We start from the raw sequence: 17,888 nt of genomic DNA, 5'->3' as shown, positions 1-17,888 counted from the left end.
GGCAGAGAAAGGGAGAGAAAGTAGTTTTAACAACATTTAACAGACCCTAGCTAAACTAAGTCAGCACAAGCTGAATCCAAGAAAATGTTCTGTGGTCCATGTGAACAAATGTATCTTTAATTGTACTTTCCACTTGTATACTCCATGGTGCTACCTATTTTAGAGGGAAAGTGTTTTTTCAGTCCACTGTCTCATGAAGAGGGGAAAGGTAGATATTAATTTGCTCAGAAATAAGGGTTTTTTTGCAGACAACCAAGAGAACATGTAACGCCAAACCACTAACATAGATTAAACTAATATAAATCAGTGAAAATATACGGACTTCCTCACTATGTTATACTGGTACATGCTGGCAGTAATTCATTAACCAACAGTCATCACCTGAAATACTAGTAGAAGCAAAGAACACAAATAAAAGTCTTTCCTTACCTCTTGGCATTTGCTGATAATATTAAGCAATTCTTAAAAATGTTTCTTTTCTGAGCTTCAAGAATAAATAGACATATGTGGTATCTAAAAAGCACCGAGATTTACTGAAAGCAAAGAAGTCATCATGAGCACTCACTTCATCTGGGTGAAGAATTATGATGAAACATCCAACTCTGCAATGACATTTCTACACAGTTTACACAGAAACCTTTACAATTGGAGCCTTGTATGCAGCAGTCTTAACAAGGACATGATTAGATGAGCTCATGTGATTTGTTTGACAAATCACCGTGTCCATATGCCTGCTTTATGTTGAAATCAAACATGCCAGCAAAGCCTGATTAGCCACACCTTACACTTCAGCTACCTACACAGCTGACAGAGTGAACAAAGGATCACGGGCAAAGACCAAATTCTGTTTTATGGAACACACAAGTTTACATTCAACACCACAAATGCATCCAGCGAACTTCCCGCAGGACAAAGCCAACAAGAAGTTCACAGTTCTGTTTACACCTTCCAAGACGAGCTACGGCAGGCTGAAAGTGGCTAATGTTTCAAGAAAGATTAAGCTGCTGTTTATCATCACGATTTCCCCATCTGGCACTACGCTTCTGCTGGGGATTACTCTCCATGCAAAGCCTGCCCTGTGATGATGGAGCACCTATCACTTGGTTAATTGCTTAGCATGATGGTAGTTCAAACATTTCTGCTGCAAAACGTGCATCACCCAAGGAGACGACAGAGGAGGAGATCTCACTGTGTTTTGGTTTTTTGCTTATTTGTTTGCTTGCTTGTTTTTTTGTTTGTTTGTTTTTGGGGGGGGTTGATTTTGTTTTTACCTGGCTTTTTTTTTTTTTTTTTTTTTTTGATCTAACTTACAGAACAGGTAGTTAAGAAAGCAGCTGGCAATTATATTTGGTGCAAGGGTTCACAGTTTTGTGAGGTTCATGAAGGAAAGAATCTCAGAGACTGACAGGTAAACCAATCGGTATTCCCGGCTTTCCACACATCCCCAGATGTGTCACCGCAGTCCAGCAAAGCCCTCTGTCAAAGAGGATGATTACATAAATGTTGATGGAGGCCTGGAGATGACAGCTGCTCTGCCTGATGCAGCAGTGATGGTGTAGGCACTGAGTTTGCATGCAATGAATGGGACCACAGACATAATTTTAAACTAGGATAATTTATCTCTTTGGAGAGCATCTCCTCAGGCCGACAATGACACAATTTATTTTCAACACAGTTTACCTTCAGATGACATATTAGGTCACCGTGAACAGAGCATCTTTTTACAGTAATATGCCTCAAATGAAGCACGAGGTCTAAGTCCCTGTACGAGATACCAGCACTTACATGATTCCAGGTTTTTTACTTAGAGACATGCAATCTTAACCTCTGGCTCAAGCATAGTCACAACAGACTGACCCCTGAAATGCAGTGTAAGTATGGACATAAAACCAGTTTCAATACATAGAAAAAGCTTGTCTCAGATCCAGCAAAATAACCTCTCAGGCCATATAATTTGCCCACAGGCTTTTCACCCTTCATCTATACCACACAGGCTCAGGCTATGATGCTGAAAAAAAATGAATCGTGTTACCACACAGACCTCTTCTGGCCTCCCTTCTACTCCTATCACCCTTCAAGGGATCCCACCCTACCCCAGGAAATCTCCATATAGAGCCGTGTCCCTGCTGCAGTTGTTCTCTGGGGATGGAGAGCAGCAAAAAGCTCAGCCTGTTACAACGATGATCTATCACAGTGAAAGGAGGTCCCGAAATCTGCACTACCCCACTCCCCCAGCAATGTCACAGTGGCACTGAGTGCCTGTTTTGTTCATTTGACGCCCAGCAGTCATTTGTGAACTTGTTGCCACTGATGTGGCAGAGCCACAAGATGCTGGGCTCCAAGCCCAAACCAGCAGCACTGGTGTGGGGGGGCAACAAAAGTTGTAGTGACCCCTGCGAGCTTGGGTTCCCCATGAAGATCTCTGGAGAACAGGTTGATGACGGAGCTCCAAGCCTCAGAGGGGCGTGTGGAGGTGCAATCCTGAGGTGCCAGAGCAGATGCCAACCCAAGCCATATATTCTTATATTCATATATTCTGCATACTAGTAACCACACCTGCGCAAACATTTTTGTGACAGATGCCACAAAGTAAACCTGAGCACTTACTGTTGGACCAAACAAGCAAAATTTGAAGATATGTGGCCAAATGACCAAAAACTGTCCTAAGTATCCCAAAGTCTATAGAAGGTTTAAAAGAATGGGGAAAACCTATGGAGTTATCATCTGAAACTGCATCTTTTGGAGCTCTTAACGTGTTAGTGAATATTTGTACACCAAGCACCAGTTTGGTTCCTCATATTCATTTTATTTATTCATCAATTTCCTTTCTAGTCAGCTTTCACATATTAACACTGCTAACACTTTCAGGATTGTAAAGCGAGTCTGTACCATTTTTGCAACTTTTATTTCCCTGTTCCTACAGCTACCAAATCTGGGCTGCACTCTCCAAGCCAGAACTGCATTTTCTAATTGTTGCCTTTTTTTTTTTTTTTTTTTTAATGGTAGCGTGTTCGCCCCTGAAACCGTTGCAACATTTGGTTGCGTTTTTTTTTTTAATTCTGTGAAGAATGAATGTAAAAGGAGACGGAACAATAGACATTTTGGGTTGTAGTTACAAGCACGGGTCGTGTTAGTGAAGGGCACTGGGGTCTAACCACCACCCGTCCGCATCAAATCTCCAGCCAAAATCCCCACAAAGGTCTGGAGCTTTGAATTTGGGAAGACGGGACGCGTGAGGAGGCGGCGGGTGCTTTCCGGAGGCCCCATTTCGGCCATTTTCACCTTAAAACCCTTTATTTCCACCTCCCCCCCCCTCCTCCCCCTCCCCTCAGGCCGCCATGACGCGGCGCGGCCAGGCGGGGGCAGCCCGCCTCTCCCCGGCGCCAGGCCCCCACACGCGGCTGCCCCAGCGCTGCCGGGCGCCGGTTAGCCTCCGCGCGGTCAGGCGCGGCGCGGGCAGCCCGCGGGGGCCTTGCGGGTGGGTGTAGGCGGCGCGGCGCGAGGCGGCCGCTTCCTTTTGCGCTTGGCAGCGGCGGGGGCAGGATGGGTGAGCGCGGCGGGGCCGGAGCTAGGCCGCGGGGGGCCGGGGGGAGGCGGCGGAGGCGGCCGAGGCGGCCAGGGGAGGACGGGGACGACGGGGACAGCCTGCGGGGCTCCCCCTGCGCTGCCCTGCGGGCTCGCAGCTCGCTGAGAGCCGGGGTTGAGCGGCGGCGGCGCCGCCATTTGGCGTGGCGTGGGGCCGGGAGCGGCGCGGCCCCGCCGCCCCCCTGAACCCCGGCCGGTGTCGTTCCGCAGGGAAGTGCCGCGGGCTCCGCACCGCCAGGAAGCTGCGCAGCCACCGCCGCGACCAGAAGTGGCACGACAAGCAGTACAAGAAGGCGCACCTGGGCACGGCGCTGAAGGCCAACCCCTTCGGCGGCGCCTCGCACGCCAAGGGCATCGTCCTGGAGAAAGTGTGGGTGTTTTTCGGGGTGTGTGTGGGGGGATCTGGCTCCCGCTTGCTGCATTTCGTACATTTTACAGGTTTTTGCTGCCTTTCAGACGCCAAATTTCAGTCTATTGCTTCTATGCGCCATGTTGAAAACGTGCTTACATTTTCTGAGTGATAATCGGTGCTAAAAAATACTTCTCTCGTACACCCGTCATTTTTTTTTTTATTATATTCTGCTTATATATAACTCTTATCAACTAAATAATTTGATTTAGGGTTTTCTTGATTTTTTTTTTTTTTCTTACAAGAGGGAAATTGTATGTGCATGCCTTGTTTGATATGGTCAGTAGGCCTCAGACATCACTCGTACTTCTCTTCGGGTTTTTTTTTTCTTTATCAACCTGTAAGCTTTCTTAGGACACTGCCAGCACTAAAAGGTCGTTCTCCTTTCCATATTTTCATTTGCTGATATTTCTAGGAGATCGATTTTTTACTCAACTTAGGAGCTAATTAAGCTTTTAGGTATTTTACACCTCTAAGCAGACCGTTAAAAGCATTTTGCTGTGAAATGCAGCTTGAACTTAATACAAAGCAATACATGAATTTCGTGGTGTAACTTGTATCTGATGGTCATAAATTTCACTGTGTTTTCATGTGCTTCCATTTCAGTGGAGTAGAAGCTAAACAGCCCAACTCTGCCATCAGGAAATGCGTAAGAGTCCAACTGATCAAGAATGGCAAAAAAATCACAGCCTTCGTTCCTAACGATGGTTGCCTGAACTTCATTGAGGTGAGCAGTTCTCAAGAATCTAACCTGTAAAGTTGTGTACCAGAAAAGCACATAATTGATGGATACAGGGGATGGTGAGGCAAGGATTCATGTCGTTCTGAACTATATTAATGTAGCTGCAGAGGGAGACAAACACCAGAAATGTTTTTGTACTTCCAGTCTGCAATCTACTTTGCTAATCTGTTAGCAAAATACTGAAAAATACTGAAGGTGATAATAGTCTGTCTACCTACAGATAGCCTTCAGTATTTCCAGCCTTTACTTACAAAGTCTTTGCTGTGGCTGAAGTTTTAATGCACGTTAGCTCAGGTGCATGCGCAGGCTTAGTGCTTCTAGCTTTGTAACCGCGTGGTTTTTCATTGCAGGAAAACGATGAAGTGCTGGTTGCTGGTTTCGGTCGGAAGGGTCACGCTGTTGGTGACATTCCTGGAGTTCGCTTCAAGGTTGTCAAAGTAGCCAACGTTTCTCTTCTGGCCTTGTACAAGGGCAAGAAAGAGAGACCCAGATCATAAACTGAGATTTAACTTGCCAAGAATAACAATAAATTTTTTTGATTGGAAAAACTTCTGTGCTTATTATTTAAGATTTACAATTTTTTTGTGTGATATTTGCAAGTAATAAATGCTTTCCTGTTAAATGACAAGGAAGCCAGAGCATCTTTATGACCAGGAGAGTGAGCTCAATGACCACTTACACTTCCAAATTTACTCTAGTTTGGGAGAGCTGAGACAGCTCTTCGCCAAGAACTTCAGAGATTTACTTCATAGCGTGAAAGTGTGGTTGGGGCTCTGTGGACCACCCCCAATTGCTAGCACCTTCATGAAGGCTTCTTGAGCTGAACGACCAGAGCAGCAGCTGTCCTGCTGTCAGGGTGGGTTGATAGACGCCTCTGAGGCCTTTGTCCCTTTCTAAGGCTGCCACAAAGGTGGCCCCATTAAATAAAAATGAGTTAAAGCTGCTGCTTGTGCAGAACCATAAAAATCCTGAAGCTTGGGTCTGACTATGACAATCAAAAAGGCGAGTGGCGTGTGGTCCTGGCACACGTGGTCCAGCACAGAGCTGGTGAGTGCACACGTGCCAGGCAAAGGCTGTGTCTGCCAGCCGTGGTTTCCAGCGGTGTCAGAGAAATTCTGAACCCCCCTGCCTGAGCCCAGATCTGATGCGTGGTGGTGGGTGAGCGCCTTCAGTGTCACAGCCATGGTAATTTTAACGAGGCTGGATCACAGAGCAAGTGCCAGTCATTCGGGATGGCTTCTGCAGTGACAAGGGTTGGGAGGTAAGGAGTTAGCTGCATGACAAAGTAAAACGTTTCCTGTTTCCCCTGGTCTAGGTCAGCACCTAGATTGTGGGTTTTAAAACGTTTAGGAGGGAGAATTTCTCATTTGGTGTCAGTAGAGCAACTACAAATAGAAGATGGAGTTTTCTGACACAAAAAAAAAAAAAAAAAACTTTACAACAGCTGCAAGATTAGATTTCCCTATGTCTTTGTTGGAGCTACTGTGTCCTTTTACCAGTCATTTAGCACTTTTTTTCCTGAGGGGAAATTCCTATTTTATAAAATATCACTGATCTCTACAAAGAAAGATCAATTGTGCTTTAGGAAAACAGGATAATTGTACTTTTTCCTGCAACTCTCAATAGTTGGGGTCTCTGGTAACTTTTTTCGAGGCCTTTTTTATATAACATCCATTACTTATATAATTATATAATCAAAAAAATTATCTATGCTTGATGCTATATATTACTTGAGAAAGTTTGTATGAGCTTTATAATATTTATTGCACAGTACTGAACTTAATTACAGACTCAGTCTTTCTTAGAAGAAACAGACTCCTGTCAAGTGTACCTGGAGTTTTTTCTTCATCATATCAGACAGAAAATTCTTTCCACAGGGACTCGAATTAGTATTTGTTATTGCTAGGTCAGGCCAAAAAAAATAAAGGTTTCTCTGGGACTTAAATTAATTGAGAATTATAACATCTCCTCAGGCAAGAAAGCTGGGAGGAGAAATTGTATTTTAACATATTTTGGTAAACAGTCTTCCAGAATCAAAAATGGTCACTGTAAATGTTGACAAAGGTGTTTATTAGTCAAATAATGACAGAAATTCTAGTTTCTATTGTGAAGGCAGGTAAAGGCTCCTGACACAATTCATCAGATTTAGGTAGAGAAGGGATTATTAAACCATTCATCTCATCTCATCTCTCATCCTCAACCCGCAGAACTTCACACAGTTGCTTTCATGCTGAGTGCAAGTCCAACTAGTTTGACTTCAGCAAGTCCTGCTGATTTGAAGACTTCTCATTTTTTAGCGCATCCCAGCTGTTACCTGTTAATATTTAACCCTTCTACTGACTTAAATGTGTCTTTGGGTAAGGTTTTTTGCTTTTCTATGCTACATTTTAAAACTTCTAAGTAGTTGGGATTTTTTGTTGGACTTTTCAGAGACCTCTACACCATTGTCAAACTACTTCTAAAACTGAAGTTTTTCATCACTTCATATTTTCAATCTTTTTTTCTCTCTGTATTGTCCAATTTTTCAATATTAAAGCATGGATGCTAATATAACACAGAATTGTAGAATAGGATATAGACGAGGCCAAAAATGTCCCTCTGAATCAGCATTTAAACCACTGCCCAATCCTCCATGCTGTCAATACCTGCACTCTGACATTTTACCTTGAGTTTGGCTCCTTGAAAAAGTACATTTTTCACAAATCTTATAGTGGAGGACTGGGTCCTTTGTTCCACGTTAGGGCTAACACGGAACAAAAAATGAAAATATTTATTTGGCTGGAGTGTTAATTCCCTCATTATAATCACAGTTCTGTGTGTTCATCTGAGAGTCTCTGCTTCAATTAGCATTCACTAATTTATATGAAAGGGAAATAAAATTTAAGAACAGAGTGAGGATCTCTGCTGCTAATTGTTTTGTAGTTGTCACCTGGGAGCTTGTGAGATTCAGATTCCCTTCTTTGCTCGGGTCAGGCACAGAGGCTGTGCTTACCCTTGTGCTTACAGGCGCATCCCTTACCCTTGTAACTGCTATAATCACAATGAAACCTTCCTTGCACCCCTTCCCAGATTCATGGGGAACTTTGGGGAAGCTGCTGTCCGATTCCAGAATCAGCACTCCCTTTGTTGCAACCTGAATTAAATGTCCTTAAGAGTTTCAGAGACCTTAACTGTAGAGGCAAAGCGGTCTTTGTTGCAGAGAAGATGGATGTTGAGATGACCGGGGCCATGAGGATTTGGGGAAGAGACAACTGAATTCTTCCTGCTGCGAAACAGATGGAGAAGAGGTAAGAGGGTTTTTGCACCTCCACCAGACTACTCTAAGGCACAGTGTAAATGCACAGCACCGGTAACCATATTTCAGCACACGGAGCCAAAGTGAAGAGGTTGGGTGGGCCACGCCACCAGCTACCCCCAGCATCTCTGCAGGGTGCCCACTACCACCGCTTTTATTTACTGCAATTTGTTGTTCGCTAGCCCTCCTCTTTCCTTGGATATCAGAGAGCTAAATGCTGGCATTTTTATTCTTTCACACAACCCTATGTGTGTTCTGGATGCATTCTTCCTTCACCCAAAATGTTACATGGATGAATTTCGAGGATCTTCCACATCTGCCCAGCATTTCTTACAGCTTCACTGAATCACAGTTACTGTTTATGCCCAGTAACTTCAGCTGTGCTATTTGCCTAGAAAATCCAGATACATCCTTACCACGTGCCTGCTGTGGCTCTGCCTAACGCTTCTGTGAAACATGGAGTATATAAGCAATAACCAGACAGAGCTGCAGACATCTCCTATGGTGAAATCGAGCCTTAATCTAGCAGTGGAACAACATAAAGACACAGACAGGTTTGAAGGAATTGGCTGCCAGTCGTACAGCTGTATTTACTAATGACATGCACCAAACCAGCTGTAGGTACACCCGAGAGGAATCAGATACGTGATTACATGCAAAACAGCTAAAAGTAAGTTCGCAGATGACACCAAGTTAGGTGCGTGTGTCGATCTGCTTGAGGGTAGGAAAGCTCTGCAGGAGGATCTGGATAGGCTGCACCGATGGGCTGAGGTCAACTGCATGAAGTTTAACAAGGCCAAGTGCCGGGTCCTGCACCTGGGGCGCAATAACCCCAAGCAGAGCTACAGGCTGGGAGAGGAATGGTTGGAAAGCTGCCAGGCAGAGAAGGACCTGGGAGTGATGGTGGACAGTCGGCTGAATATGAGCCAGCAGTGTGCTCAGGTGGCCAAGAAGGCCAACGGCATCCTGGCTTGTATTAGGAACAGCGTGACCAGCAGGGCTAGGGAGGTGATCGTCCCCCTGTACTCAGCTCTGGTGAGGCCGCACCTCGAGTACTGTGTTCAGTTTTGGGCCCCTCGCTACAAGAAGGACATCGAGGTGCTTGAGCGGGTGCAGAGAAGGGCGACGAAGCTGGTGAGGGGCCTGGAGAACAAGTCCTACGAGGAGCGGCTGAGGGAGCTGGGCTTGTTCAGCCTGGAGAAGAGGAGGCTCAGGGGTGACCTTATTGCTCTTTACAGATACCTTAAAGGAGGCTGTAGAGAGGTGGGGGTTGGCCTGTTCTCCCACGTGCCTGGTGACAGGACGAGGGGGAATGGGCTTAAGTTGAGCCAGGGGAGTTTTAGGTTAGATGTTAGGAAGAACTTCTTTACAGAAAGGGTTGTGAGGCATTGGAACAGGCTGCCCAGGGAAGTGGTGGAGTCACCATCCCTGGAAGTCTTCAAAAGACGCTTAGATGTACAGCTTAGGGATATGGTTTAGTGGAGGGCTGTTAGCGTTAGGTTGGAGGTTGGACTCGATGACCTTGAGGTCTCTTCCAACCTAGAAAATTCTGTGATTCTGTAATTTTTTTCAGGTGATCCTTGATCACAGCATGACTGGAAGCTAGCAGACCCAACCATTGAATTCAGGGGTGTGATCCACAGCGTGCAGCGCAGACAGCAGTTCCTAGGGGAAGAGGCAGGCCCCAGTCAGCCAGCTGAATTTAGAAACCATGCTCCTGTGTATGCTGATATTCTGCACAACCACTGGTGTTAGGATGCCAGGTCAGCCTCTACAGGAGCTGCATTACCTCACCTAAGTAAATCAGCAGCTTTGGTTTTGTTGTTCCAGCAAACCGAGTCTCTTCATTAAGTTGGCTTAAGTTGCGCCAGGGGAGTTTTAGGTTAGATGTTAGGAAGAACTTCTTTACTGAAAGGGTTGTGAGGCACTGGAACAGGCTGCCCAGGGAAGTGGTGGAGTCACCATCCCTGGAAGTCTTTAAAAGACGTTTAGATGTAGAGCTTAGGGATATGGTTTAGTGGGGACTGCTAGCGTTAGGTCAGAGGTTGGACTCGATGATCTTGAGGTCTCTTCCAACCTAGAAATTCTGTGATTCTGTGATTCATTTTTATTTTGATTTGCCTTTCTTGCTTAGCAAAAAATACTAGAGTGGCTACCTGTGACAGTGCCTTGATGCTGCAGCCAGCAAAGAGGCCCCTGTATGGTTCAAACTCTGAATTCTGTCACTCTGGCAGTAGAGAGGAGACAAAGGTTTACCTGGGGGTAAGCGGAGCTAGACCGGTTTCAGACACGAGGGCATTGTCGTGAGGTAGCCTTGCCACTAGATGTTGCTATGAGCACGAAAAAGCTGCGGCATGGAAAGTGCCAACCATAAAGTTATGTGCACTTCGACAAAGCAAGTCTTCGAAGTGGTAAATTTAGCTTTTAACCGATTCAGTGAGTTCTCACTAGAAAAGCGGGACACTCACTGCCTTACTGCATTTGTGTACCCAAATGGGGGATAGGATAATGCAAGAGCTTATGGAGTAAATTCACCATAAATCTTGTTAGATCAGAAACATGGAAGAGAAGAACACGGATTACTCCATCAGCCATGTGCACACTGCACAGGTTTGGTTAAATTAAGGAGCTTTTTTTAGCTTCTTGTGGTGTGTTACTAAGATGGGTGAATATTATTCATTGTAAGAAGTGAGAAAACGCAGGGAACTGGGAACAGAAGTAACCCATGAAGACAATAAAGCTAGTTGCACATCTTGAGTTGCAATTTTTGTCACTTGTTTCACAAACATGACAGCAAGTAATGTCTGGTCAGCCCTTGGGCAGCAGGATTCTTCGAGGGTACGTCTGTGGGTTCTGCCACTGCCCAGGATTGCATTACCCAGTGTTGTCTGGATGCTGTAGAAAAGAAATCAAAGGAAGAAGAGCCAAAACAAACCGCATCACCAAGTCACTAGTAAAGTGGTTTGAAGCCTAACATAAAAGTGTTGGAACTATGTGTTATTCAACCAAACCCTCTGAAGCAGAAGGCAGACTGCAGAGATCAGTGGTGAGCTTGTGCGATAGATGCAGCAGTCCCTGTTTCTTGTTCATTAACAAATGTGTATAAATATTGAAGCACTTGGCTAACCGTATGAAGCCAATGATACCTGACCGCTGTATGCAGGAGAATAAACCTCAAAAACCCAGGAAAATCAATATTTGGCCAAGTAAGGCTTGCCTGGAAGCCACCACAGGTCAGGATTTTGACCTGGATCAGGTGCAAAGGACAGAAGGATTAGCTGGTTTCTGCAGGTTGCCAAAGCTTTTTGTGCCTGTGCTCAGCCCACGCTCTGGGCTCAGGGCTCTGCCTGCCCCTGAAGTGGAGTGGCATCAACAGCAGCACTTGGTCAGTAGAAGCAAAAATTGTCAGGTCTCTGCTCTGCACTGTAACGTGACGTATTCCAAGAGACAGACCCTGTACCAGAGATCGTCTCTGGTGATGCAGATGACTGCTGGTGAAAATCTGCTTACTGCCAACAGCCTTATAGCAGGCTGTAACACGGGGAGGGGGGGAAACAGGCACCTGAACACCACCTCCCTCCGCCCGGTGCTGAACCCAGCGGAGCCACGGAGAAGCATGCGTCCTTGTCTCTTTAGCTGGGGCCACCTCCTCCAGTCTGCTGCACTAACATTACTGGAAAATGATACTACAGGAAAACATGCTGTTTTCCAACAGGCTCGAGGACAAAGAAGGTGTTCAAGGTGAGATTCTGTAACATCACTCCAAGCACAGCAGTGAACTCTTCTCTCACTTTACGCTGAAATTCATCGTCAGTAGGTGACAGTCACAACAAACACTCCAGTGGGTAAGTGAAAGTTTCCTTCTGGTGTAGGTTTTTTCAAGCACTTTTAAGACTTTAATGCAAACCAGGACATAAAGCTAACAGGTGTAACACCATCCTATCTCCTCCTGAGCACTCAGTCCAAGGTTCTTCTCTTCAGGGCTACTCTCTTAGCATACCTTTGTATTAGCACAGCTTTCCAAATTTAGGAATTATTGCTGCAGCTATTCAACATGCCAGCTTTGCAGCTGTGAACTCTAGCTGTACATTTTTTATTATACATGGTAAGAACTCATTGCTAAGAAATGTCTTAAACTCTTTGAAACACTTTTAAAAGCCTTATACACATGATTAAAAATATGCACGGATATTCATACATACTCTATTCTCTAGAAGAGAGTACTTTCGAGGAAACAGTTATAACCTCACAGTTCACAGGAAAGAGCAATCATTTTCCTTTGTGCTGGAGCTGAAATGCTATGCAATATAAATACAGATGTCCAGGCAAACTCATTAAACTGTAGTCATAGCAAATGGTGCAAGAAAAGAGAAAAAAAAAAATGAAGAACTTTCGCTGAAATTCATGGTGTTGCAACAAGAATTGGTATTGATTACTTCACCATACTCAGCTTTAATTAGCTAGCTCAACACTGACTGTTGTGAAAACAAGCATGCAATTTGACCCAAGGAGTGTTTCTTTTAGAAAACAAAACCGAACAATGACAGACCTTCTGGCAGACCAGATGGGGGCTAAATTCTAACCTGATCATGCTGACACAAATGACGGTTTTTGTAGGTTGTAACTGCATTCCAAACAAAAGCACATTTTTGGCTTATCTGAACACATAAAATTCATTCTTCTTGCTGATTCTTGTAACCAAAGGCAGGTATGAATCAGTTCCCTTAAAAGAAGTCCCCAGAAGCCATGGTCCTCAATATGTCTTCCCAGATTAGCAAGGATGAATGGCTGAGCAAATCTACACAACTCTTTGGATGCAGAAATCGTCTTTCTGCTAGGCTGCAAGATTTCAGATAATGTATGTAATCAAAACCCAAGTTCAAATCTAAAAACCTTCAGTGTATTTGCTAAATAAAACTACCAAATAGTGAAGCAGAGTTAACTCGATTTTGAAATAAAACAAGATTTTTGTACCTTTGCTTTTTTGGTAAGATATTCTGTAAATTATTACAGCACGGATGTAAATGGTGAATTACCTCCCATTTAAGCCATTAGAAAGTAGATACCTAAACACAATCCTCTCACTCCTTGATCCCAAACATTTAGGTCCCCTGTGTTTGTCTCTAAGCCTAAGCTCAGAGTATTTGTACTAACTGAGCTGAATTTTTGCCTGGTGGTATTGCAGACAAATTTCAGGAAAGCATTGACACCGATGATGATGATGATACTGCTCTCTTACTTAGATGTTTATGTTGTTAAAGGTTAAGAACTGTCGCAGGGCGGGGAACTGTCAGTTTGCTCATCCACTTCATGCTCTCTATTATCATCATCACGCCCAAGAAACTGGGAACAGAGTCAAGGCACTGCAGAGGAACTTGGAGAGGTTTTATCAGCACGAAGGAAGCAAGACAGAGAGAGTCTCAGAAATGGGGAAAAAGTTTGACTTTCCAGCCTAGTGTATGCATGGTTACAAGACACCTGGGGGTATCCTACAGTGATTACCAGGGGAGGATGTCTAGAGGCTGGAGCGTGACTGCCAGGACACTGACAGAGCAGTATCCTGCTGTGTGCAGCCATCCATTAGCAGGTGCCTAGGGTTGTCCCTGACAGGGGAAATCTCAAGTCTATAAAAATGTGCAATGCCCTGCCCAAATAATCCTCGATTTTGTTTACAAATGAAAAAATAACATAGAAAGCAAAGGGTGCTGAGAATTCCTTCATGTCAAAGAAAAGTGTTTATTTATTTCTTATCTACATACACATCCATTTTTATTGCAATCACTGAATAAAAGAATATTAGGGTGCAATGTAAGGCTGATGGGGTGGGAAAGGGGTATATTCTCCTAGACATTTCATATTTCTGTTTGTCTGCAATTACAGTCTGTTTAGGTACCAAGTCCAGTGCACAGTATCACACAGATGGGAGAGATGCTGATGTTCTGAGCAGAGGACCGATACTTAACAGACTTGCAATAAGCAGTCTTGCTGACGACAGTGAAGAAACCTGACTGGTCAAAGCCTGTTTCAAACAGTAGCATTGCACCACAGTTTCTGCTTTGGAAGCAGAAACAGCAAGAGCTCGTCTCTACAAAATGTCTGTGAAACTACACTTGTAAACTGCACAGCGGCATCTCAGCAGCTGAAGCGTCTCAGTGCCTCACAACGACTACTGGAAATGATACTCAAGGATGTTCACAGCTCTTTCAATTTCTTTTATCAAGGAACGGTTCTTGTCCAGAGTATGAAAACATTAAAACTAGCATCTGTAGGTTGTTCCAAAACCACTCGGTGTACAGGATTGCATTCTGGTTTTCATACTATTTAGAAGTGGAATTTCTTCTGTACATCTGACCTTCAGTGCAGTACCAGGTAACATCTGTGATGCTGCGGGAAAATGAGCATTAAGCGATCCTCAGATACGCTGATGCAGCATTCAGTGCTGATGGTTTGCATGAAACGTTCCATCAATTCTTTCCAGTTCCCTGATCCTAAGGACAGCAGGAGCTAATTCAGACCCTGGCTGAAATAATGCTGCCTGGGGCTGGTTCTGAGTTATACCAAGAACAAAGGTCCGAAGGATTAGCCAGGGCAGGGTGAGTTTGTCACTGTGGTGGGCAGAGGCAGCAGAAGCTGGCACAGAGCTGGCCAGCAATGCTGGGCAGGTGAGAAAAAGCTGATTGTTTTCACCCCTCTGTTCCACTGCATCGCAAATGAAGATGCAGAGCAGGGATGAACATTTAATGGCTCTCACAACTGCTCCTATCTGCTTCTTGTTTTCCCTCCTGGGCAAATCTTCCTTAAGTTTGAAAATGGGCCGTGGATGGAGTTATCAAGCATATGTTGCCAAAAGTGTGAAGCGAGATGCTGTCAAAGTACAGGAATGGAAGTCCAGATTTTACAGATCTTTCATGGAAAACTTGCTTTTCAGATTGTTAGGATCCAGAATGGGATAAATGATGTGCTTTCATTACTAATTCCAAATTATTGGCAGAAGAATTGTGCACCAATGGAATTGCAAAGGGTGTACTATATTTCAATCCACCAATAACATGTGATGCAAGTTAAAAATATGCAACCAATCAAAATATCTGAAAACCTAGAATTTGAAATCCGATGCAGCTTACATCTACAGCTCTGATGCAGCATACGTTGGGCTCTGTATGTAAGTGACATATTGCTGAACATATACAGTAAAATCCGTAATTCCATCTCAACTGCTTAGGACTTGTGGTCTGTTTTATACCACACATAAAATGTGATTGGGAAGGAGTCCAAGATGGCTTGTATGGAAGTTACATCTAATCTGTTTCTCGCTGATTGCACTTCTATGCGATTCCTCCTTGCTCAAACTTCAACAGCTGTCAGGGGAGGCTTGCACAAAGACTGCAGGATAGGGACTAAACGTGTAAACGATGACTAGTACAATCAGAAATACTAATTGACTACAACAGTTGCTCCCTCAGGGTATGGCAAAGCTTCCTTCGGAGGCAGTGAAGCAGGGACAAGCCAGATGTTCTCATATGATAGCATTAGGCACCTTGAACTCTAGAACCACACCTGCTTAGTCAGATGTAGGCTGTAAGTACCCTGTTCGTAGACTCCTGATCCTGTTTGCTCCCTGAAGCATGACATACACATCTTCTCAGTGTTACTCAGCCGTAGGATTAAGATATGCTATGTGTGTGGTGTGGGATATGAGGAGGGTCCATGTGTTAGGCTGTGATGGAGAAGGTGATCCCAAGGCAAAGTAGCCTCAGCCCATACACCGATTGCTGGAAGCTTAAACCACATCCTGCAAGTACTTTGCTGTACATATCCTCACACATGGTGTGGATTTTCTACAGATGTGACTGTCAGTAGGTAAGTTTAGAAGATCCAAATGCAGTATTTCAACTCTGTAATAGGTTTCTGCATTTGTGTGCAGTTCTATTAAGGCCACAGTCTCAGTAAAACAGAGAAAGGAAGTGAGTGACTTCAAAGGGTTAGTGCCATCACAGGTCTTGGTGGTGCTTGGGAGTTGTCACAACTGCATCCAGCTCCTAGGTCTTCAGCTGTAACCAGACATGCTCTTGACAAAGAAAGAGCCATGAACAGTTGTTTTTCCACGCTGTATTGCTTCCCAGTCAGGTAGGATTCCTCTCGTCTGTGTTTGGTTTCTTCTGTAGGGAAGTCTACAGTAGTAGACTTCCTACACTACTACAGTAGTTTACTACTGCTAACCATCAGCTGTCCTTCAATTCGTGGGTCTGAAGAGGAGATATCAAACAGAAAAAAAAAAAAAAAAGAGAAGGGATGAAACTGAAAGTTACTGCAGCAGTTTTTCTAGATCACACCATCAACCACATGCTGGAGGGACCACCACAAAATGCCCTTACACACCTGAGAGAGACCTCCCTACCAGGGACCTTCTGACAGTCAGGAAGGCTGTCAGCAACGTGCCAAACACATCTCCCTCTGCATACATTTTCACTGCGAAGCAGGAAAGGCAGTAAGGCAGCCATGTAAGCATATTATCTGAAGGTGAGTCCCAAATGAATTTGAAGAGCTCCAAAGGCAAAGATAATGTTTTGACAGTTCTGATCTCTTAAAATTTTGTGGGAGGACAGGAGAGAAAAATGGTGATGTAATTTTATCTTACCTTTCCTTTAAATCAGCACTTACATTCTGCTCTGGTCCTAGTTTTGCATAACTCAAAGGTAGATTTAGACCCACAACTGGGCCTACAGTACTCAGCCACAATATAATGTAATTTGTGTGTCTAGAAAAGGACAGAAAAATCCATAAACATCTTACCCAACTTTTCTGCATTGCTGATACAGTTGACAGTCACAGAAATAAAAATAAAAGAAAATAACAACAACTTCAAGTGGGGCCATTCTCTTACTTTATCTACATCAAGCGTACTTCAGCTTTCAGCGCTTAAGTGACAGTACAGAATCCCTTTCTGTTTGGATAAAGGAAGTTGTTTTGATGATGTTCACTCCCTAGCTGACTTACTTTGCCTGCACCACAGCAAGCCTTGCAAAGCACAGTAGTGTTTCTTACCTGTTCTGTTTCCGTGAGCTGGCCAGTACAGAGGACATGAATTCATTAGTCCGGCAGGGGTGTAGAACAAAAAATGGTTGCCCAAGTAACGGGTGCTCCTAAGAGGGAAAATCAGTTGTTTTACTATGCAGGAAGAAAACAGAAAATATATTGTTTACCCTTGAAACAGACAAAGCAGTGTCCACTTAATGCTTGATGCAATTTTTCTCAATTCACATTGTTTTTCTACTAGCAGTGGCTGACATATCAATACTTGACAGCATATTTTCTTATCTAAAAACAGAAATAAAAGCACCAAGCAGGCAATGCCACAGTTTAGTTCAAATGTAAAAGTTTTCAAAAGCAGCTGGAGTTACAGTCTTGTCAAACAGGTGCTGAGAAATAAATGGAGTTTAATGCGGGGCTTGTGAGAGGAAGCAGGAATGGAGGAAGAGCCCTCAGGGTAGCTTTAACTTCCACTAGATGGCATAGCCTCACATTAGGCTATTCTATGGAAAAAAAAAAAAAAAAAAAAGTATCCTGAAACACAGTTGTTTGTCAAGAGCCCAATCAAAACTGTCCTGCAGGAAAAAAAAAAAAAAAAAAAAGCCATATAGTGACAATTAAGTTTGCAGTCATACACACTCCCTACAAGGCTTTGCTAAGGCTTTGTGTGTTCCTTTCCACCCTCACACCGCACGGGGTGCTGTTGAAAACTCAATCTGATGCTGCACAACGCTTTCACTTTCTTCTCCAACAGGCACTGAAACTAAGTACGTGCTCTGACTGAATCAAACCTGCACTCCACGCACAGCCCTAACAGTGATCTCATC

At 44.2% G+C, this 17,888-nt stretch overlaps 2 protein-coding genes across 4 annotated transcripts in view; one reads left to right on the top strand and one right to left on the bottom strand.

Annotated features, from left to right (window-relative positions):
* Positions 1-3,420: 3,420 nt before the first annotated feature.
* RPS23 (ribosomal protein S23) lies at positions 3,421-5,284 on the top strand. The gene is made up of 4 exons (XM_084504963.1): positions 3,421-3,547; positions 3,796-3,955; positions 4,601-4,721; positions 5,087-5,284. The coding sequence occupies exons 1-4, from the start codon at positions 3,544-3,546 to the stop codon at positions 5,231-5,233; spliced, it is 432 nt and encodes a 143-aa protein (XP_084361089.1). The 5' UTR covers positions 3,421-3,543; the 3' UTR covers positions 5,234-5,284.
* An 8,463-nt stretch (positions 5,285-13,747) lies between these two features.
* The window catches only part of ATG10 (autophagy related 10), an 80,635-nt gene continuing 76,494 nt past the window's right edge, over positions 13,748-17,888 (bottom strand). For 2 of the 3 annotated variants that reach the window (XM_084504960.1, XM_084504961.1), the window contains exons 6-8: positions 17,077-17,174; positions 16,670-16,789; positions 13,748-16,277 (exon numbers count right to left, since the gene is read on the bottom strand). In XM_084504960.1, the coding sequence (XP_084361086.1) occupies positions 16,265-16,277; positions 16,670-16,789; positions 17,077-17,174 (231 nt within the window). In that variant the 3' untranslated portion in view covers positions 13,748-16,264. The remainder of the gene's footprint in view (positions 16,278-16,669; positions 16,790-17,076; positions 17,175-17,888) is intronic. The other variant, XM_084504962.1, reaches the window with a different exon arrangement.

Source organism: Aythya ferina (genome assembly GCF_964211825.1).
Source record: "Aythya ferina genome assembly, chromosome: Z".
Lineage (NCBI taxonomy): Eukaryota > Metazoa > Chordata > Aves > Anseriformes > Anatidae > Aythya > Aythya ferina.
The sequence above is the reverse complement of the archived record's forward strand: the minus strand, read 5'-3'. Positions and strand labels throughout refer to the sequence as shown.

Coding starts and splice junctions, on each gene's coding strand:
- RPS23 (XM_084504963.1), top strand. Junction 3,956..4,600: donor GGCATCGTCCTGGAGAAAGT/GTGGGTGTTTTT, acceptor CTTCCATTTCAG/TGGAGTAGAAGCTAAACAGC. Junction 4,722..5,086: donor GTTGCCTGAACTTCATTGAG/GTGAGCAGTTCT, acceptor TTTTCATTGCAG/GAAAACGATGAAGTGCTGGT.